Below are 22,569 nucleotides of genomic sequence, written 5' to 3'. Positions count from 1 at the left end.
TCACCTGGTATATTCCTGCTCCTGCCCCTCCTGCCCTCCCTCTGTTGGCACGTGGCCTGGCAGAGACCTTCCTGACTTGTCCTTGAGCAGCATCCTGGATGGTGGTGAGCACTCACCACTCAGGGAGGCCAGCTGCCTCCTGCCCCACTAGCTCGCCGCAAGCCCTCACCGGTGGCCCACCTCTCTCAGCATCCTTGAACTTGATGGTCCTGCGCCGGGGCAGCCGGGGGCTGTCTGGCACATCAGCCAGGAAGCAGCCAAGGCCCAGGCTGCCACCACGGTTCCTAAGCACCAGCTTGAGCTCTTGGTTCTCCTGGATGAGCTGCACCAGCCGCCGAAGCTCCTCGTTCTCCTGTGCCAGCCGCTGGATCTCCTGCCGCAGGCCCTCATAGCTGCTCAGGAGGGACATGCCCGAAGTGGGCGGCAGCTGGCCAGCAGCTCGGGAGGCGGGGGCAGCTGGGGAGCCTGCTGGGGCAGGGGCCACCATTGTGAGGTCAGCGGCTGCCCTGCCCCTGTGCCTAGCTGCATTCCCCTTGCAGGGGACCTGGCTACATACTCCAACCTTGGCAGGGTCACTTGACCTTTGACTTCTGTTTCTCCAGGACCTGACTGTGAGCGGAGATCTCCAGAAGCCCTCTGCTGGAAGCTGGGGACAGAACTCAAGGGTCCTCAGCCTTCCACGGGCCACCAGCCCAAAGGACTCAATGCTGCCGACACAGCCTCCACACGGTGACGATCACACCTGTCATCTACAGTCACCTGCTTTGTGGGGTTGTCTTGTGGAGGGGTGCCTCAGAAGAAAGGCCTGGTGATTTACTCTGGCCTTGCTCGGTCAGTGCTGGTGCCTGCCAGGCTGGACAGCAATGGAAATGTGGCCACTCCAGCACCCTGCAGAGCGTCTGTGCCCTTTGAAGGCATGGATCGAAACCCAGGCTATAAGGGAGTTTTTAAATTGCAGCTATTCCAAAAAAAAAAAAGAAAGAAAAACAACGACAACAAAAGCCCAACCCACTGCCATCTGGCAGATTCCAACTTACGGTGACCCTGAAGGATAAGGTAGAACTGCTCCTGTGGGTTTCCGAGACTGGAAGTCTTTAGGGGAACTGAAAGCCTCATCCGTCTCCCCCAGAGCGGCTAATGGCTTTAAACCTCAGACCTTGCAGTCAGCAGCTCAGTGTGTAAGCACTCCCCACCAGGGCTCCTGGCACCATGTTCTTAGAGGCATGTCTCTTCCTGAAACCAAGAGCAACAAATGGAAGAGCAGAGCAGGCAGAACTTTAGCAGAGAAAGTCAGGGAGATGGCTAAAAGAGGCCGCTAAGACCACATTCAGGAGCCCTGTGGCATAATGTCCACGCATTGAGCTGCTTAACAGCCAGGACAGCAGTTTGAAACCCCCAGGCCCTCTGCAGGAGACAGACAAGGCTTTCTGCTCCACAAGCAGTTACAGTCTCGGAAGTCCACAGGGCCAGTTCTACCCTGTCCCATAGGGTTGCTAGGCGTCAGAATGGATTCGCTGGCAGTAAGTGAAAACCATATTGGTCCCTGGAGATGAACTAGGCTGCCTGAGGCTGTGCCCCTTGGAGCCACTGGGGCAGGCACATGGGAGCAGCTAATCCCAGGTGCCTTCATTCCAGCTGCTTCTGTGACAAATGTCCACCACTTAGTGGCTTAACCCACCAAAGTGTATCACCTTACAGTGGTGTCAGCCAGGAGTCGGACGGTCTCTGGCTCACAGTCGGGGTCTCAGTAGAGCAGGTTCTGTCTGAGGCTCCAGCAGAGAACCACTGTGGCTTCTCCCACCATCCGGTGGCTGCTGCGTTCTTTGGCTGGTGGCCAGTGACTCCAATCTGTGTGTCTGCAGTCCCTCTCTGTGGTCCATGGCTGCATCTCTTCTGTAACCAGAGCTCTCAGTGGATTGCTCTCATATGGCCTTTCTCACCGTGGCCCCCCACTTCATGCTGGATGACACTATGCAAATGAGGTGCTTACAGTCCACTGAGGGGATGAAATGCTTGCTGATAATGTAAATAAGGTGCATGGCACTCTTGTTGGGCTGTGAACATGCAAATGAGACCAGTGTTACTATCCTGCTAAGCTCAAGATCAGGAGTTCAGAGCTACCAGCTGCTCCGTGAGAGAAAGGAGCTTTCTACTCCCATAAACAGTTACAGTCTCAGAAACTCACAGGGCAGCCCTACCCTGCCTTACAGGGTCGCTGTGTTTCCGCAGCGACTTGAGGGCAGTAAATTTGATTTTGATTCAGTTTTGTCTTTTAAGCTTAAAATAAACCATTCCAGAGCCAGACAGGATCTCACTAGCACCCAGAAGAGATGGGAGAGGAGCACATCTTTGGGACCTGGGGCCCCATGCTGAGAACCTCCTAGACCCAGATGATGAGACAAGACAGCAAGAAGTCGTGGCAGGACAACAGAGGCACCAGAGCAGAGAGAGCAGCACAGGACATCTTGGTGGGCTCTCTAGCCCCATAGCAGGGTGGTTACAGTTGGTGTACTGACCCATGGACTGCCTTCAGATTTCTCCAGAGAGTGGGCTACTCTAGGCAACTGGTGAAGCAAGCAAGAGAGCAGAGTGCTTTCTGGTGGAGTGGGATATCTCTGGACTGAAGAGCTCTGTAACTCTCATCTGCGCAGGACAGAGTTGGCCAGCCCAAGAGACCAAGAGATGTAGGCCTATGGTTGAGAGGCTGTCCTGAGTAGAAAACTGTATCCCAAGTCATTCCTGATCTTGAATTGTAACCTGATACTGTCCTAATAAAACACTATAGCTGTGAGTTCTGTATAGTCATTGCAACAAATTATTAAATCCAAGCGAGAAGTAGAGAGTGTTTTGTGCCAGTGGCGGGTGGGGTGGGGGCAACTGTTATAATTGGTAAGAAGGTTGCTGAGAGGAGGTCTGTCTGACTGTGGCTTCACAGGAACAAGCCTCAGACTACTGGTCTTGATCCTAGAGGCCGGACCATGCCGCCACCACTCTGCTGCCACCCCATTTTTATAGCTGGCAGCATATGTTCACATTTTTCTTACACAACCTTGTGACAACTTTTAGGGCTTACGGGTGTTGCCCCCCCTCCCCCAATCATGCTGTCTAGCAAAGCTCCAGGCTGGTGGAAGGAGCTTCTGCAGAGCACAGCTTCCCAGAGAGGGATTCCAACATCCCTCAAATATTTACTGTTGTTAAATCCATTCTTGAGAATTCTGTGCATTGTCCTGTTCACCACACCTGGAGCGGATACGAGGGCAGTCTTGAGAAGTACGAATGAAGCCAGATCTAAAACTTGCTTCAATATGACGGGGCTTTCCTTAACTGGGGCATTGGAGACTCTTAGACAGCAAGACATCTTTGGGAATTCTGAGGAGGATATGTGGGAATTGAGTGAGGAAGAAACCCTAAAGTTGAGGTCAGAGGAGAAAATGAAACCCACTGAAAAACCCTGGATTCCATTCAGATTAAGTAGTGGGAGACTCTTTTGACCTCCCCGATATAGAGGACCTTATAGACTGCCTCCCCCAATGGACGCCCCTTTACCTTGGGCAGGGGCTTACAAAGAAGGAGAGAGAATGGTTAACATTAATAGAAAACACGTAAAAGGGGAAACATTAAATCTTTGGCAAAGAATCAGATGGTTTGGCCTCCCCATGATGCCTCAGGGGTATAAAAGATAAAAGAGACATAGGTAGACAATGGAACAGTTACCATGGGAGAGTTTGTAAAGGAAAATATTTAACTTTGAGAAGCATTTAACTCTGCTGGTAGATATTAGGCTCTGGAGTAGCACATGAGGTAGTTTCATTGTGTGAAGTTAGTCAACCCGGAAAGAAACATTGTGAGCAAAAAATAGGGCAGTGAGTCCGATATGAGTCTAACAAAATGTTCTGAACACCTCAATCAAGAATAGTATGTGACGTCTGGGACAAGCAGTACAGGGGAAAGAATCAGGGAGAGGACAGAAAATGACAGAAAAAAGTACAAACCTTATAATGGTCTCTTATCAGGTTTTAGTGGAAACAATAAGGGTGACTGGAGTTAATCATAAGGCATTGTTTTCATGTAGGGGTCTGCAAACTTTATGGTATAAATAAAGCTGTTTGGAAGAACTCGGTAGCGACTGCTTCCACCAGCACATCTCTCGTGTCTGTCCCTCTGTGTTTGCCGACTCCACCCCTCCTTCAGGTATCCACTTTAAGCCTCCAGAGCTGGGCTCTGTCACATGGAGTCATCCAGAACCCCCGCCTGCACCCAGGATGGCTGAGGGACGAGGAGAGTGACCACCACGGCCTCTGAGCCGGTGCGGTGCAAGGTTGTGGCTGGGTCACAAACCCTGGTCTGCAGTCTTGGGGCGATCACAGCACCTCATCAAGGGTGCTATAGCTAACTAGAATGGTGCCCCCGGGCAGGGCCCAGTGGCTTCGCCCACTGCAATCAATCCAGCCCACATGCTCACGGCAGTCATTCCCTCCGGAGAAGCGAGGTGTGAGGTAGAATCGGAGGCTGCCTTGACCCAGAGAGCAGGCAGCTGGGGCATCCTGTGGCTTCAGGGTCTCTGTCGCCCAACACCGTGCCCATCACCTTCTCCTCTCGAGAAGTTTGCCCTCGTGACCAACCATTCTGCTACAAGGAAACCCTAGCTACACGGAGAGACCACACGTGCAAGGGGCTTTAAACGAGCGTGTGGAAACTCCAGATGGCCACCCAAAAAGAAGGAAGTCCTGCCCCTCCCCAACCTGAAGCTGAAGCATGGAGGTCAAGAAGACAGCACTGGATAGGGGGACACTGGTTCCCTTTCTGGAATGAAGAGGCCAAACACACCCAGAAATAATCTCCACGGCACCCAACTGTGCATTGGCCAGTGTTATTGAAAGAAGTGTGTGGAAGTGTCAAATTATTGTGGCAGAGCCATTTATTACTACTCTATTCACTTCTATCAGTGTTTGCTTTGTAGATTTTGGGTCTCTGCGTTTGTAATTGTTGTGTCTACAGAGTGATATGTTTTTAATCCATAAAGCAGGAAAAAATTCACATAAATCCAACATAAAGCTTAAAACCCTTAAAGCATATTCTGTATATAGTGATACATTCTGACTTGATGTATGGATAATTTCTTACCCTTTTGGTTTTACTATTTCATTTATTACATAATAAACTGTTTCTATTTTTAAAATAGAAGGAGCCAGCTCTGGAAGCCTCAGGGCCTCTGCACAGTGCCCTCTGGTGGCCCAGGATACTGAGGCTCCATCAGGAATCCTGCTATCCCTGCAAGACCTCGGTGCCACAGAAGCCAGCCTGACCACTGTGCCATCATCTGGCCCCCTGATCACTGAGTCCTCCTGAAGACGTCCAACAGAACCACACATGGGTGCTTATCGCGAGGTCAAGGCCAACAAGCACTGCTCCAGGCAGGCGGTAGAGAAGCTCTGAGACATCAACAAGCCAAGCTTAGCACCTTGGTGGGACCAAATAGAAGGCTTGTGTCCCAAGGGGACTCCGATGTCTTGAGAACTGGTATACAGGAGTCTTTGTTAGACTTTCCTGGAGGCCTTATTCTTATCAAGGAAGAGTTGGAAGAATTCAGACGGAGATTTGCTAACCTAATGTATTGTAATCAGCAGGTATTTAGCCCTTACTATGTTGAGATCTTCAAAAATATCATCCAGGACTCAGGAAGGGAATTGTAATCTGATAGTGACAGGAGCCAATACTGACATCTGGCACCTAGGAGAGAGGGTTTGGGATGACATCCTATGTGGCCCTCAGGACAGAAGGCTGTGGAAGTCAAGCATGTAAAAGCAACTAGACCAACCCACTGCAAAAATAAAATTATGAGCTGCAAAAAAGAAAGAAAGAAAGAAACTGCCAGCAAAATTGGGACCATCTAGTCCAGGTATCTAGTTCCAAACATTTTATTTTTCAGTTTTAAAAAGTCTGTGGAGAAATTTTGTGACTTTTACTTCCATGTCCCCTAAATGCTTGGCCGCCAGATGAGATGCCAGCCTGCAGTCAGCGCCAGCCTGCCAGTGTGACTGGGGAACCTCCCAGAGGCAGCAGCCCCTCCGGCAGCACTCGCTGGAAGGTCCCAAGCGCAAACCCCCATGCTGAGTCCCAGCCAGCCCTGAGCAGGACTTCATCAAAGAACATGGTTTTACGATATCAAGTCGCTAAGGCCTGGGGAGGTAGTTGTTATACCCCAATATATCGGTACACGCAACTTTTCTGAAAGATCGAAGGCATCTTCATTCTCAAAGCAAAGAGGGGGCACATTGGACTGCGTCAGAGTAATGGGAAGAAGATGAATGAGAGCGGTGGCAGGTGTGGTCAGTGCTGGTCACGCTGTGAGAGCCTTCTCAGGCCGCTTGGAACACTGACTCTGTTACGTGTCAGTGCTCAGCCTTGTCAGTCCCTCCGCTCGCACCCATGGCCATGGGGTAGGGTGCCGGGGGCTTCGGAGTGGCTGACTTCTGCGAAGGTCAGGAAATGAGCTTCCGCTTGGGCACCGGGAGCATGAGGATATGGGGGAAAGGAGGTGCCCCCAGTTCTCCTTCCAGTCAACACAACAGCAGCAATGCCTGGAAGTGCAAACCCGAATGAGTGAGCCATCACTGACTGCACCAGCACTGGAATAAGGAAGCAATGTGGAGGAGTCCTGAGCCTGGCAGGGGCTACTTCTCCCAGTGGGAAAGATGAGGGAAATCATCTTCACCCAGAAACCCTACTCCTGCACCCACCCTGGGTCAATTTGAGACTTACCAGTGAAGGAGTGGAGTTTAGCCTGTCAATCAGGTTGCAGCTTGATAACCTCATTTAGAGGTACTAAGGAGATAAACAGCTCACTGGAGGCAGGATGCAGGCTCACTCCCAAAGAGACATGCTTGTTGACAAGTCACATGGAGACAGGCTGATGACAGTCAGCACCTCAGAGATAAAGGAACCATGTGGAGACCCCTGCCAGTGGTGAAATGCCTCTATGGCCACTGGATCCACAAGACTTTGCACCCACTGGCTTGTAATCTTCCTGCATTTGGTGTCATTGCATGTGTTTTGTGAGTCTGCAGAGGAATTTATAGATTGGTATCAGACATATGGGCCAATATCGGACTTAAGAACTTGATCTGGACCAGTGGGGGGGTATGTTTTTCTCGATGTTCAATTGCTCTTGTACATAAAGCTCTTTCTTATACACAGATGAGTTTCCCTGGAGCTGTTTCTCTAGTCTACCCAGACTAACACACACCTTCAGCCCATTAAGCTAGTGGCCACACTGCATGCAGTTTTAGAGCTGAGCACCGGTTTGCAGAAGCCCGTGGGTAACCGTGAGAACCCCAAGCCCATTTGCAGAGGCCCCATGTGGATGAAGCCTCCACTGATCTCCTTCTGACCACCTCTTACAGGAGGGACCATCTTGCCCTTAGACAGAGCCCCCTGGAAAGTAAATGACCTCTGCTTCACAGCCCAGGGAAGGGCAGTCTCCCTTAGAGTCTTGCCTGGGTGTGTCCTTGACGGAGACCCCTTATGGGGACACAGAGTCAGGAGTCATACTCTGACTGCCTTGGTGGGAAGGCCCTGGTGACCAATCAAGTGGGTGCTTATAACATGTCTGTGTCTCAAAGCATAGGCCTGTTCCTGCTCTTGTAGTCTCACCTGTAACTTGAGGTATCGGTCTGCCACTTATCACGCTTTGGGGAGTTTCCTTTACCCTCCTAGGCCCTTTTTATGTCCTTGAATCTCAGCAAACCCTGGACATCATTAAGGCCTCAGGCAAGTGATGCCTTTGTCTGTTTTGTCTTGGTGCTGTTTACGACTTAATAAATGTTCTCCTTAAGAATATATTTGAAAAAAATTTTTTTAATTAAAAAAAGAATATATTTGAAATTTGGGGTACCCTTTGTACTATCAAATAATCCTGATACTGCCCCTCCCCAACTATCAAGCAACCAGTAAAAAATTAATGAAAGTGCCACTGGGTAATTTGGAAAGGCTTCATAAAAAGAAAAGTGATTTTAACACTAAAAAGAAAATTATGGAGGGAGGATGGAAGGGAGGAGGAAAAGAACCACATTGTATTAGTCTGGGTACTTTAGAGAAACAAATCCACAGAAAGAGTTTTATGTATAACCTTTTATATAAAGGTTAAGTACACATCAAGACATCCCAACCCAGTGCTGCCCAAGCCCACAAGTCCAACATTAACCCATATGTCTGACACCAATCCACAAAGTCCTCCTCCATCGCACAAAACACACACAATGATGCCAACTGCAGGAGGAAAACCAAGTCAGTGAATGTGTAAGCATCTCAGCGCTGGCAGGGGTCTCCACACGGCTGCTTCAGCACCCATAGCTACATCGGGGTAGGTCCATGTGGCTTCTCCTCAGGGATGTCTTGCAGGAAGTGAGCCTTGCCAGCTACAGCAGGGAACTGGCTAAGGCATCTGCACCTTGGTCCGACCATCAGAAAGCAAGAGACCCAAGAACTAGAAAGGCGAGCCATTTATCCCTCCACCTTTCAATTAACCCCACATGTGTTTATCAGCCAGGTTGGCACAATAAACTAACTACCTCCCACATTTATTGGACTTTAATGGAATATGATTACTGATTTGATGACATGGGGTGTACATCTACAAAGAATGTTATATATATGTTAAATATTGTACACACACACACAGGGGGTACCCCACCCCAAGAAAGCTCCCCTGGGCGGAGCTTCTACAGTACATATTTTTCCTGCTACATGAGCATGGAGCAACTCACTCTGAGTCAGTGCACCCAGTGGCATCGCCTGGGAAGGTTCTCTGTGGTCAGATTGAATTTCTTCACAAAAGCAGTTTCACTTGAACCTCATTTTTTGTGATGGCCAATTTAAGAGAACAGTGTATGCTGTGAAATTTTGTTTCGCTCAGGAAACATGCAGCAGAAACTGTTGTGATATGGAACACAGCTTACAAGGACAGGTATGGGAACAAAATTGTCGTGTGGTTTTCTCATTTCAAAAAGGTGAAATGTCAATTGATGACAAACCTCGTTCTAGATGTCCATCAACTTCCCAAACGGTCAAAAATGTTGACTTGTAGTGAATTTGGAGTTCATTCCACCAGGTCAGACTGTTAGTCAAGCTTTCTATTAAGAGCAGTGGTTCTCAACCTTCCTAATACCTCGACCCTTTGATATAGTTCATGTTGTGGTGACTCCCCCCCCCCAACAAAATTATTTGTTGCTACTTCATAACTGATTTTGCTACTGTTATAAATCAGGCGATCCCTGTGAAAGGGTTGTTCAACCCCCAAATGGGTCTGAAAAAAATGTGTAACGGTGTATAACCAAAAAGACCTGATTTGTGGCATATGGGGTACTGGTTTTACCACCATGAAAATGCACCTACTCACAGGGGCATCTCAGTGTGCGTTTTTTGGCAAACAGCAGTATGCCTTTCTTGCCCCCATGCACCTTACTCACCTGACCCTGCTCTGTGCAGCTTCTTTTTATTGCTGAGAATGAAGAGGGGCATGAAAGAACAGCTATTTGACAACATAGAAGAGGTGAAGGAAAAAACAAGGGAGGTGCTGTCAGCCATCCAAATAGATGTTTGAAAAATGTTTCCAAGAATGAAATCGCAGATTTGACAAATGCGTTTTCATGTAGAGTGCTTTGAAGGTGATAAGGTTGTTTTGTTTAAAAAAATACAGAGCTTTAAAAATACCTCATGTTAAGCAAACACACCAAGAATTCATGAGGCATTTTCCAGTGTGGAATGATCCCACCGGAAAAATAACCAGACGCCGCCCTGCGGCAGTCCGTGCTCAGAGGGCGCCGAGTTCCCGCCTGGACAGCCCCATCGGCGGAAGCGAGAGGAGCCATCACTAGGTTCTTCGGGTAGACGGGGCAAGCAAAGAAGCAAACCACCCGGGAACGAAAGCTCCCCGAAGGCACGCGGCCGTCTGCGAGCGAGGGCAGGCGGTGCGCGGGTCCAAAGGCGAGCCGAGCGCGCAGACGTCCCGGCGCCCGTGGCTGGCGCTTCCCTCCGAGCCGCCCGGCGACGCCGGGCTGGGGGCCGGCCACGACGCTCGGCCTGCGGCCGCGTGGGGGCAGCGCGACGGGCCGGCGACTCGCTCGGGCGGGCGGCCCCTCACCAGCCCCGCGGCGCCCCGGAAGCTGGCCAAGCGGAGCGGGGACCACCGGAAACGAACTTCCCCAGACGGCGGGTGGGGACCGGAAGTGCGCCGGACCCTCCGGAAAGCGGCCCGCGGGCTGCAGGAAGTCGGGAGCGGGGCCGCCGGGAGGTGTAGTTGTCCGAGTGCGGGGTTGTCGGCATGGCGGGCCTAGAGCTGTTGTCAGACCAGGGCTACCGGGTGGACGGGCGGCGCGCCGGGGAGCTGCGGAAGATCCAGGCGCGGATGGGCGTGTTTGCGCAGGCCGACGGCTCGGCGTATATCGAACAAGGCAACACCAAGGCGTTGGCGGTGGTGTACGGGCCGCACGAGGCGAGTGGGCGGGCGCTGGGCGGGCGGTGGGATCCGGCCTGGCGATCCGCGCAGTGGGGCGCGGCGGGGCGGCCCCCGCCCTCCACCGACCCCCGATGGCCGCGCGGGGGTCTCGCCTGACGCTCGGTCTCTGTCTTGTGCGCCCCTGCTCTCGTCGCCGGGTACACTTAGCATGCTCGTTCCTTCTCTCTTCGGGGTACCGTCTGGATAGCACCCGACCAGACCACCATACCCCCGCGCAGATTCCGTTGCCCTGCACTTGCACACTTTACCCCTCCTCTCTGCTCTGTTGCGCCTTTCACCTCAAATACCGATTGCACTTATCCTTTGTAAATGGGTGAAAATTCTCGGTCCTCCCGCCGGAAGGCTGACCAACTGGCTGGAAGAGATCCTTATTTGTGTCTATTCCAAAGGAAGGTGATGGGAGAGAAGGTATCAGTTATTGACCAATAGCATTAATTAGCACCGAAGTATAATTTGGCTGAAGATAATTTTCAAACTTGCAGCTATACAGCAACAGGAAACTGCCAGGAAATTCAAGCTGGATTCAGAAGAGGACTCTGCACGAGAGAGATCATTGTTGATGTCATATGGCTCTTGGCTAGAAGCAGATGACACCAGAAAGATTTTATTTTTTTTAGCTGCCTGTGAGGGGCTGAGTGCAAAGAGCTGCGTGCGCAGAAAGATGTTTACCTGTGTTTTATTGACTGTGCAAAGGCATTTGATTGTGTGGATCATTACAAAATTAATGATATCATTTCAGAGAATAAGAATTCAGTGTACTTCACTGAACTCAGGCAGAATCTATGCATAAATTAAGAGTTATTTTAACAGAACAAGAATATGCATAATTTAACATCAGGAATGATGGGCATCAGGCTGTATCTTTTCACCCTACTTAATCCGAATGCTGAGCAAATACTTCCAAGAAACTAGACTATGTGAACAACACCACATCACAATTGGAGGCAGGCTCACTAACAACCTGCGCCGTGCACACAACACAACCTTACTTGCTGAAAGCCTAAAGAACTTCACTTAACTGATGAAGATCAGACTACAGCCTTGAGTGTAGATTACACCTCAAAATAAATAAAAATTCTCACAGCTGGACCATAATCAACATCATGAAAAATGGAGACTTTTGATATTGTCAAAAGGATTTCATTTTACTTGGATCTACAGTGAATGCCCATTGACACAATAGTCAAAAAACCAAATAATAAAGTGACATACTGAATTGGACAAATCAGCTGCAGTGGACCTCTGTAAACAGTTGAAAAGCAAAGATGTTCCTTTGAGGACAAAGATCTACTTTACCCACGTCATGGTATTTTCATTTGCCTCAAAGGCATGTGGTAACAGTGGAGAACAAGGAGAAATAACTGGTAGACTTGGATTGAGGTGTTGGTAGAGTATATTTAAGGATCTCTGATGGTGTCATGTGTGGGTTATGTGATGGACTGGTAACTGTAAGGTCAGCAGTTTGAAACTAACCTCTCTGCCCCCAAAACAGACTTTCTACTCCTGTAAAGATGGGCTGTTTTGGAACCCACAGGACAGTTCTCCCCTGCCCTAGAGGGTTGCTTCAAGTCATACAACCAATGGCAGTGAGTTTGGCTTGGGAAGAGTATTTAAGACCCCCCGGAACCACCAGAAGAACCACCCCATCTGGATTGGAAGTACAACCAGAATGCTGTTTGGAAGGAAAAGTAGTGAAACTTGGCTCTTGTATTTTGGAGCGACATCATGCTTGGTGAGGAGGGTGAGGGAAAAAGAGGAAGGCCCTCAACAGGATGAACTGACATAGTGGCTGCATCAGTGGGTTCAGATAGCAAGGGTTGTGCGGATAACAGGACCAGGAAGTATTTTGTTCTGTTGTACGTAGCAGCACTGTCAGTGCTGACTCATTGGTACCTAACAAGAACGTAACCCGCATGTAGGGGGGAGCGCTTTGGACCATCTTGACTTTGTGTCATGTCTCCAGCACTCTGATAGTAATAGTGATGGAGCCACTGAGAAAAATGTTTGCTTCATGACTGAGTCTGGGGGTCCAGCTTTCCCAGAGAAAGAACTAGAAGAGCACAGGACAGAAGGTGGGAACAGTGGGGCTGGAAGGTGGGAACAGCAAGGTGTGCTTGCCAAGCAGTTTTGGTTTGGGTTTTTTTTTTTTTTTTTGGAGGGAGGGATTCCAAAGGAGGCTGAGGGACTTCCAGCAAGGAGAGGATTCAGGACCTCGTAGACCAAGAAAACCCTACCAAACTCACTGCCACCAAGTCCATTCTGATTCATCACACCCCTGGAGGACAGGGCTGAACTGCCCCTTTGTGGTTTTGAGACCAGAAATCTTTACAGGAGCAGAAAGCCTCAACTTTCTCTTTTGGAGCAGCTGTTAGGTCCAAACTGCTGAACTTGTGGCCTTGTTAGAAGCCCAACTTATAACTACCTACCAGGGGTCCTCAAACTTTTTTAACGGGGCCAGTTCACTGTCCCTCAGACCCGTTGGAGGGCCAGACTATAGTTAAAAAAAAAAAACAACAACTATGAACAAATTCATATGCACAGTACACATTATCTTTTGTTGAAGTAAAAAAACGAACATGGCAAAAACACGCAGCGGCCTGAATAAATATCCTTAGCGGGCCGTAGTTTGAGGACCTCTGGCCTATGCTATCAGAACACCTAGAGCAAGGGAAGGCATGGGGCTTACCTCACGCATGACAGGAAGCCTGGACAGTTAGTGGGATATGTGAACCGGAAGGTGAACACAGATGGCATGGAAGGGGGTCGGCAAGGCTGGGGAAAGGGAGGCAGGGAGTGATGACGGTGGCCTAGATAACCCAAGTGATCCTCCCTGGAGTATACTGAGAGGTCAAGTAGCTGCCAGTGATGTGACCATGTGATGCTGGAGATCAGGAGGATGGCTGGGGTTGGGGTAATGTGGACTGGGAGGATGCCCTGGCTCATGTGCCCTCCCTCCATAGATCCGGGGCTCGCGGGCGCGAGCCTTGCCTGACCGTGCACTGGTGAATTGCCAGTACAGCTCCGCCACCTTCAGCACAGGTGAGCGCAAGAGGCGGCCACATGGGGACCGCAAGTCCTGCGAGATGGGCCTGCAGCTGCGCCAGACCTTCGAGGCAGCCATCCTCACCCAGCTGCACCCTCGCTCACAGATTGACATCTATGTGCAGGTGAGTAGGCAGCCATCAACCTGGGGGCAGGAGGGCTAGTGGGCAGCAGTTGCTGCATTGATGGCCATGGGAATCCTTGCAGGTGCTGCAGGCAGATGGCGGGACATACTCGGCTTGTGTGAACGCAGCCACTCTGGCTGTGCTGGATGCTGGGATACCCATGCGGGATTTCGTGTGTGCCTGCTCTGCTGGCTTTGTGGATGGCACGGCCCTGGCGGACTTGAGCCACGTGGAAGAGGCAGCTGGTGGCCCCCAGTTGGCCCTGGCCCTGCTGCCAGCCTCAGGCCAGATTGCCCTGCTGGAGATGGACGCCCGGCTGCACGAGGATCACCTGGAGCGGGTGCTGGAGGCTGCTTCCCGGGCTGCTCGGGACGTGCACACCCTGCTGGACCGAGTGGTCCGGCAGCATGTGTGTGAAGCCTCCCTCTTGCTGGGGGACTGATCACCTGCACACTCGCCCCTGAATAAAGCTCTGCCCACATGCCTTATTGTGCTTTAACCCTTCCCCCAGGTGTCACCTGTAGACGGTCAACAGCCTCTGGGGTCCAAACCTGAAGAGGTGGGTAGGGGCAGGCAAAGGGGTTCCTGAGTACAGGAAAGGCTCCAGTCAGCAGAAAGCAAGCCCATCACACCCTGCCAGAACCCTGAGCACAGATGCTGAGGGAGAGTGTTGTTGGGGCCAGCTAACCCTAACCCCCCAATCCTCTGAACTAGGGCTCTGGCCGCCCCAGCGCTGCTGCCCCTTCTACCAGCCACCTGCTGGCCACATAGCCCTAGTTCAGTCCTCTAGCTGCAACCCTGCGGGACAGCAAACCCGCCGCCAAATGCCCTGGGACTCGTGACTGCCTCCTATCCCATCCCTACCCTGCCAGCTCATTCCCAGCCGAGCCGCTTCCCATGCTAGCCTGATTGGCCCAGAGCGCAGCCCCGCCCCCCGCCTGGCCGACTCGTCTTGGGCATGCGCCGCGGGGGCCGCCGGGACCGGAAGTGCAAGCGGGCGCGGAGCGCAAGTGGCCGGAAGCGCGCGCTGCGCACCCGGAGCGGCGGCCAGAGCAGCCGCGATGGGTCTCCTGTCTGACCCGGTGCGGCGGCGCGCGCTCGCCCGCCTCGTGCTGCGCCTCAATGCGCCGCTCTGGTGAGGGCGGGTCGCGGGCGGCGGCCGGGGCTCGGTCGTCCGCGCGCCTTCTCTGACGCCCCCTCTCCCCGCAGCGTGCTGAGCTACGCGGCCGGCATTGCCTGGTTCCTGGCGCTGGCCTTCCCGCCGCTGACGCAGCGCACCTACATGTCGGAGAACGCCATGGGCTCCACTATGGTGGAGGAGCAGTTTGCGGGCGGGGAGCGGGCCCGGAGCTTAGCCCGCGACTTCGCCGCGCACCGCAGGAAGTCGGGGTGAGCGGCACGTCCGCGCGGGCCGGGGAGCGTGATGGCCCAGCCAGGGGCACCTGCTCAGGGGCTTTCCTTGTGTCCCCAGGGCGCTGCCTGTGACCTGGCTGGAGCGGACTATGCGGTCCGTGGGGCTGGAGGTGTACACGCAGGCCTTCTCCCGGAAGCTGCCCTTTCCAGATGAAACCCACGAGCGCTATGTATTTAGGGGCCGTGCCGGCCGTGAAAAACACATTGGTGGGACGGGAGGGGACCACGAGGGAGCAGGGCTCAGTAGAGACTCACTAGGGCCAGGGAAGTTCGTGGACTAGGTTGGGGGATCCCACTCTGTGTGGTGGGGCCAGCTGAGCCCAGCCCTGCTGTTCACAGATGGTGTCAGGTACCAACGTGTACGGCATCCTGCGGGCCCCGCGCGCCGCCAGCACCGAATCCCTGGTGCTCACCGTGTCCTGTGGCCCCGACTCAACTAACAGCCAGGCTGTGGGGCTACTGCTGGCACTTGCTGCCCATTTCCGTGGTGAGGCTTGGGCTGCAGGCCAGGGAGGGTCTGGCCACTGCCCCATGCCTGGCTGACTTGGGTCCATCCTTCAGGGCAGATATACTGGGCCAAGGACATCATCTTCCTGGTGACAGAGCATGACCTCCTAGGCACCGAGGCTTGGCTTGAGGCCTACCATGATGTCAATGTCACTGGTTGGTGCCCTCCACCTGCCTGGCCCCTCCCTGACCCCGGCTCCACCAGCCCCTCCCCGACAGCCCGTTCCTGCTCTGACAGGCATGCAGTCCTCACCTCTGCAGGGCCGTGCTGGGGCCATACAAGCGGCCGTGGCCCTGGACCTCAGCAGTGATGTGGTCACCAGCCTGGATGTGGCAGTGGAGGGACTCAACGGGCAGCTGCCCAACCTGGACCTGCTCAACCTCTTCCAGACTTTCTGCCAGAAAGGGGGGCTGCTGTGCACGCTACAGGGCAAGGTGGGTCTGCCAGCAGATAGGGTGGGGCCTAGGAGGGCATTCTCTGACTCTGTCTCCATGCCCCCAAGTTGCAGCCCCAGGACTGGACCTCGCCAGATGGGCCACTGCAGGGCCTGCAGACACTGCTGCTGATGGTGCTGAGGCAGGCCTCTGGCCGGCCCCACGGCCCCCACGGCCTCTTTCTGCGGTATCGTGTGGAGGCTCTAACCCTGCGTGGCATCAACAGCTTTCGCCAGTACAAGTACGACCTGGTGGCAGTGGGCAAGTAAGTGGCTCTGGCCCTGACTTCCTGGCTGGGTCTTGGCACCTTCGCCTGGCCTTTTGATAAGATCCCTGTCCCCTGGGCTTGCCATGACCCTGCCCTCGGCAGGGCCTTGGAGGGATGAGAGCCGTGTCCCCTGGGCTGGCCATGACACTAACCTTGGCAGGGCCTTGGAGGGCATGTTTCGCAAGCTCAACCACCTGCTGGAGCGCCTGCATCAGTCCTTCTTTCTCTACCTGCTGCCTGCCCTCCTGCGCTTCGTCTCCATCGGCCTCTACATGCCAGCCGCCGCCTTCTTGCTCCTGGTCCTGGGCCTCAAGATATCCTCCTCCACTGGCCCTGGGGCTTGCTCTGGGGGAGGGGTGGGGGTGGTGACCTGGGTCTCAACCTGCAGGGCCTATCACCTCCTGTCGGGTCCTTGACTCAGCCACGCCCTGGAACTGTGGATGCAACTCCATGAAGCTGGAGAGTGCCCCAAGGAGCCTGGAGGACATGCGCCTTCCCTCCCCCCAGCACAGGTGACAGCATAGCCCCCTCCTGGGATAAGATGGGCCCTGGGAGAGAAATCCTAAGCAGGCGTTGCGGGTTTCTTGGGAGCACTGCCTGCAGCCCAGTGTCCAAGCCTTTTTCTGCCTTGTAGGGTGTGGGGCTGGCCTCGCTTGTGGCGCCCATGCTGATCTCGCAGGCTGTGGGCGTGGCCCTGTACACGCTGCCAGTGCTGTGCCAGCACGTGGCCGCCCAGCACTTCCCCGTGGCTGAGGCTGAGGCCGTGGTGCTGACGCTGCTGGCCATCTATGTTGCGGGCCTGGCCCTCCCACACAACACTCACAGGTGAGGTGCAGAGCAGGCCACCCCGGGCTGACAGGTGGCCCCAGAGGACAGCTGCTGAGCCACTTGCCTTGCAGGGTGCTGAGCTCACAGGACCTGGACAAGGGCTGGATGGCACTGAAGCTGGTGGCCCTCATCTACCTGGCCCTGCAGCTGGGCTGCATCGTCCTCACCAACTTCTCCCTGGGCTTCCTACTGGCTGCCACCATGGTGCCTGCCGCTGCCCTCACTGAGCCCCGTGGGCCCCGGTATGTATCTGTGGTGTCTGCTGACTTCCCTAGCGTGTCACTAACCCTGCACCCTGCCCTGTCCCCTGACAAGTGTGCCCCCCTACCCCCAGGCCACTCTACGCTGTCCTCCTGGTGCTGACAAGCCCTGCAGCCACACTGCTGGGCAGTCTGTTCCTATGGCGGGAGCTGCAGGAGGCGCCGCTTTCTCTGGCCGAAGGGTGGCAGCTCTTCCTGTCGGCGCTGTCCCAGGGCATGCTGGAACACTACACCTACGGCTCCCTGCTCTTCCCGCTGCTGGCCCTGGGCCTTTACCCCTGCTGGCTGCTCCTCTGGCACGTGCTCTTCTGGAAGTGACTTCCGCCGGACCTTGGCGCCATCTCTCCGAGAAATAAACAGGCGTGTGTTTCTGAGGTTCTTTGGGCCTGGCTGTCTGTGTACCTGGTGCCCTGGGGAAAGTGGCAGCCCCTGAGACGTGCCCGCAGCGTTGTTGTGCAGGACAGTGACCACAGGTTTGCGTTCTAGGAAAGTACAACCATGTCCCCACCTCCGTGGGTCCCAGCCTGGTGCCATGCCAGGCAGTGCGTGGTGGGGCACCTGTGGTGGGGGACCTGCAGAGCCACTCCTCCCTGGACTCCCTCCCCCCACTGAGCACACACGGGCCTGGACACTGTCCAAGGACACTGCTACACATAGGCCCAGCAATGGATGGGGTGGGCTTGCTGAAGAAATCCCACAGTGTAGGGTTGAGCACAGGCAACACTTTACCGACAGTCTCTGAATGGCCAGGTCCAGTGTCCAGAGGAGGAATAGGAGGCACAGTGCTGTCCTTGGCATTGCCAGGGTCCCCCCCTGCCAACCCTCTATAGCCTTTCCCCCAGGGAAGGCTGGAAGTTGGAATCTTGGTCCCTCCAGTGCATACAGGGTATTGGGGGTCCAATTGACCTGGAGATGTGCCCCTGTCCCAGCCATGGTTTGCCTCGTGGTCTGTAACCTGCCCTGTCCCTCCTGTTGGTGCCTAGTCCCCAAGGGAGACCTTCTCTGGCTCTGGAGCACTGGCTAGAGCTTGCTAGTCTCTGGGGGCGCAGTTGGGGAGTGTAGGGCTGTGGCTCGGAGGGAGCAGGGTGAGTAAGGCAGTCGGGGTGCACGAGATTGCAGTCTCGGAAACCCTATATAGAGTTGCTGAGAGTCAGAATTGACTTCTGTCATTGGGCTTGGTTAAGGCTATTAAGAGGTTTCTCTTTGTGGTTTTAAACTTTCTATGGTGGATTAGGTGAAGGTGTACAGAGCAAGTAAGTTTCCATCCAGTAATTCACCCTTTTTCTGGTTCTGGTTATTGGTTGTAACAATACAACATCACTTAACCCACTTCCTCCCTCTGCTTCATCTGCACTCCCCCTCCCCATCCTCCTCCGTTTCCACTCCTTGCCTCCTAACCTTGGGTGAGTGCGGTCTGTGGCTCTCCCATAGGCTTATTCTCTGGGTAGACCTGTCTATGGTCTGACTGAAATGGAGTTAGGGGCCAGAGTTCAGTTCACCCCTGAAGAGTGTCGAAGACCAGAGTCGACAGGGTTTCACGGGTCATGCTCTGACTCGTAAACCCAGCCATTTTTGAGTTTTTGCATTGTTTCCCACACACATGCACACCCTCCCTCCCTCCCTCCGCCCGGCACCAGCTGATGTGATCCCTTTCATAGATAGCCATTGGTCATGGTTGCCAGGCACCGCCTAGTTCTGGTCTCAGGGTGGTGGTCCCATGGTCCTTGGACTATGATCGTTCCCCTGGGTTCATTGTGGATTTAATTTGTGTCTCCCCGACAATGAAAATAACCCAGGGCACAGTGGGTTAAGCCTTGGGCTGCAAAACCAATTGAGACCCACTAGCTGCTGCACAGGAGAGAGAGGAGACTGGCCACCTCTGCCCGCAGCCCCGGAGTCCAAAGGGACTCAGAAACAAGCTGCTGCTGGGCGTGCATGACCAGTGACAGTGGGCCAGTGACCACTGCTGTGTGCTTTGGCCCGCCCATGTGTCCCCAGAGAAATGTCTACAGCCCTTTATTTTTAAGAATCCATGGTTTTTAGAGCACTCGGGGTTACAGAAATTTGTTCTGAAAGGACATTGTCCTACTTGACTCCTTTCTGCACTGCTTCCAGCAAAGAACCTTCGTTCCTTTTGCTTTTAGTTTTTAGATGTTTGTTCATTTCGGTTCCACTTGGTTTTTTTTAAGCCACTCAGACTAATATTTAGGCGTGCAGGATGAGGAATCCGGAAGGTTGTAGTTTTTTTAGTTTTTCAGGAAGGTTGTACTTTCTCAAGAAACATGTTACCCACACAGCCCTTCTCCAGAAAGGAAATCAACAATCGCCAATTACACCTTTGACATACACACTTCTCTTTCTCACCATCCCATCTTCACATCTTCTCCCTCTCCGTGTCCCGCGTCTCCTCCTCATCGGACTCTTGTTTTTTGCTGTATAAATCACATTTCTTTTGCCTCAAGCAGATTTATTGACACATAATCATATAATTCAATTGTTCAGTCATATTGAGAAGAGTTGTACATTCTTTACTATAATTTTTTTTTTTTTTTATCCAAAATGGGTTTATTAGAATGGCTTCCCACTCATCTCGACTCCGGGCCTTTTAGTGCTGCTTCCGTCTGAAGGAGCATCCTTCTGTGAGCCTTGCTTTTCCTCCTGTAGGCTGACAGAGGACAGTAGAGCAGCCAACACACAAAACTACTGTTTGTGCGTGGCTGAAGACCGTGGTGATTTTATAGCAGCCTGGGCATTTGACATCCATGAAGTAGGAATTGGGGCTCTGCACCAGGCGCTTCTTCTTGTGTTTTCTCTTCTCCTCTTCGGGAGAGGGGTGAAGGAGATCCTTTGCGAGAGGCATGATCGCCGAGCGGTCGTCAGCGCCGGAAAGGGTCTTTACTATAATTTTAGAAGTTTCTTCATTCTTGTGCTTATTGTTATTAGCTCCCCATTTTCTCACACACACCACACCCTGCCACACCCTCAATAAACCATTAATCTAGTTACTGCTTCTATCGATTTGCCTGTTCTGGATTTCATCTGCAGAAAAACATTTTAAAAAACAATAACAAAATAGAAAGACCTCAATCAAAAGTAAAAATTGTTAACCACCAGAACAAATTTTAAATGGGCCAAGAGGGAGAACAAATGATGAGGTGTTATGGTTTTTTTGTTTAATCAGTTTATTGGGGGCTCATACAACTCTCATCACAATCCATACATACATCAACTATATAAAGCACATTTGTACATTCATTGCCCTCATCCTCAAAACATTTGCTCTCTAAGCCCCTGGCATCAGCTTATTTCCCCTCCTCCCTCATGAACCTTTTGATAATTTAGAAATTACTTTGTCATATCTTACACTGTCCAATGTCTCCCTTCACCCACTTTTCTGTTGTCTGTCCCCCAGGGCGGAGGTGATATGTACATACTTATCATCGGTTCCCCCTCTCTACCCCACCCGCCCAGTGTATCACCACTCACACCACTGATCCTGAAGGGAGCATTCGACCTGGATTCCCTGTGTTTCCAGTTCCTATCTGTACCAGTGGCCATCCTCTCGTCTAGCCAGATTTGTAAGATAGAATAGGAGTCATGATAGTGGGAGAGGGGGTCAGAGAAAGCTTTTAGGAACTAGAGGAAAGTTGTATGTTTCATTGTTGCTACACTGCACCCTGACTGGCTCGTCCCTCCCAGAAACCTTTCTGTAAAGGGATTTCCAGTTGCTTACAGATAGGCTTTGAGTCACCACCCTGCACCCTCCCCTCATTCACAATGATATGATTTTTTGTTCTTTGATACCTGATAACTGATCCCTTTGGCACTTGTGATCGCACAGGCTGGTGTGCTTCTTCCATGTGGGCTTTGTTGCTTCTGAGCTAGATGGCTGCTTGTTTACCTTCAAGTCTTTAAGACCCTAGATGCTATATCTTTTCATAGCCAGGCTCCATCAGCTTTCTTCACATTTGTTTGTGCACCCGCTTTGTCTTCAGCGACCGTGTCGGGGAGATGGGCATCATGGAATGCCAGTTTAATAGAACAAAGTATTCTTGTATCAAGGGAGTATTTGAGTGGAGGCCCAATGTCTATCTGCTACATTAATACTAACCCTATAAATATATGCACATAAATCTATTTCCCCATCCTCATATATAAATATATTTACATATGTACATGCCTTTATTTAGACTTCTACAAATGCCCTTTTCCTCCTAGTTCTTTCCTTTATTTCCTTTTACTTTACTCTTGTTCCCCTGTCATGCTCAGCCTTCATTTGGGTTACAGTAATTCCTCTCGGTTACATTACCCTTGATCATGCACTATCAGGCCTCCTACACCCTCCTCACCACGGATTTGGATCACTTGCTCCCTTGTCCCTGGGTTTGTTAACACCACTACCTTTCCCCCCACCTTCCCTTCTCCCCTGTCCCCCCGGAACCATCAGTTCTGTTCTTTTCTCCTCCAGATTGTTCATCCAGCCTCTTATTTAGACAGACCTGCGGAGATAATAACATGCACAAAAACAAGACAGAGCAAAACCACAAGCAACAATATACAACAAAACAATAACATCAACAAAAAGCAAATGAAAAACAAAAACAACACAACAAAAAAGGAAAGCTTGTAGCAAGTTCAAGGACTGTTTGTTGGCCTTTAGGAGTGTTTTCCGGTCAAGTCTGATGGGGCGCCAGGACCTGGCCCCAAAGTCTATTTTTGGTATTTCCTGGGGACTTCATTGCTCTGTACCCCTTGCTGTTCTGTTGCACGCCCTTAGTGTTTTGCCTCGGTGTGGTGGGATCAGATCGGGCGTAATTCCCACACTGTGTCTCCAGTGTTGTCCCCTGTAGAGCTATCGGTCAGTGAAGGATGTCGTGTCTCATAGTAGGGCCAGCCATAGGGTCTTTTCTGTGGAATGACTGCTCTGGGCGGGAATAAGGTGTTAAGTTTTATGATAACTACAACTGCAATAATCTGCTTTCCAATGCATTCTGCAAGATAGCAAGGCTGTTCACATCCCTGATCTGTGGTCAGAGGGAATTCACCAGACGTTTAACCTACATGTATTTCTTCACTTTTTTTTTTAACTAAAATGATTTTTAAACAGGTCAAGAAGGAGATCAAATTATAAAGTAGTACATTTTAACCTAACTATATCTATCACAGTTGACTCTA

At 52.1% G+C, this 22,569-nt stretch overlaps 3 protein-coding genes across 4 annotated transcripts; 2 read left to right on the top strand and 1 right to left on the bottom strand.

Moving 5' to 3' along the window:
* Nucleotides 1–9,832: 9,832 nt before the first annotated feature.
* EXOSC4 (exosome component 4) lies at nucleotides 9,833–14,180 on the top strand. Of its 2 annotated transcripts, none has more exons than XM_075549128.1 (3): nucleotides 9,833–10,492; nucleotides 13,477–13,683; nucleotides 13,766–14,180. In XM_075549128.1, the coding sequence occupies exons 1-3, from the start codon at nucleotides 10,322–10,324 to the stop codon at nucleotides 14,123–14,125; spliced, it is 738 nt and encodes a 245-aa protein (XP_075405243.1). In that variant the 5' UTR covers nucleotides 9,833–10,321; the 3' UTR covers nucleotides 14,126–14,180. The 2 variants fall into 2 exon arrangements, with proteins under 2 accessions (XP_075405243.1, XP_075405244.1); XM_075549129.1 differs by lacking the exon at nucleotides 9,833–10,492 and adding an exon at nucleotides 10,619–12,248.
* A 479-nt stretch (nucleotides 14,181–14,659) lies between these two features.
* On the top strand, nucleotides 14,660–17,768 carry GPAA1 (glycosylphosphatidylinositol anchor attachment 1). The gene is made up of 12 exons (XM_075549127.1): nucleotides 14,660–14,818; nucleotides 14,893–15,072; nucleotides 15,155–15,266; nucleotides 15,436–15,583; nucleotides 15,658–15,759; nucleotides 15,842–16,038; nucleotides 16,107–16,303; nucleotides 16,467–16,620; nucleotides 16,732–16,818; nucleotides 16,941–17,131; nucleotides 17,206–17,376; nucleotides 17,469–17,768. Exons 1-12 carry the CDS (start codon nucleotides 14,745–14,747, stop codon nucleotides 17,710–17,712), a joined length of 1,857 nt encoding a protein of 618 aa, XP_075405242.1. The 5' UTR covers nucleotides 14,660–14,744; the 3' UTR covers nucleotides 17,713–17,768.
* Nucleotides 17,769–19,937: 2,169 nt separating this feature from the next.
* Nucleotides 19,938–20,283, bottom strand: LOC142448618 (small ribosomal subunit protein eS27). Its single transcript, XM_075550554.1, has one exon. It carries the CDS (start codon nucleotides 20,252–20,254, stop codon nucleotides 20,000–20,002), a length of 255 nt encoding a protein of 84 aa, XP_075406669.1. The 5' UTR covers nucleotides 20,255–20,283; the 3' UTR covers nucleotides 19,938–19,999.
* Nucleotides 20,284–22,569: the final 2,286 nt, after the last annotated feature.

The sequence above is a fragment of the Tenrec ecaudatus genome, chromosome 5 (genome assembly GCF_050624435.1).
Source record: "Tenrec ecaudatus isolate mTenEca1 chromosome 5, mTenEca1.hap1, whole genome shotgun sequence".
In the NCBI taxonomy this organism is placed as follows: domain Eukaryota; kingdom Metazoa; phylum Chordata; class Mammalia; order Afrosoricida; family Tenrecidae; genus Tenrec; species Tenrec ecaudatus.
The sequence above is the reverse complement of the archived record's forward strand: the minus strand, read 5'-3'. Positions and strand labels throughout refer to the sequence as shown.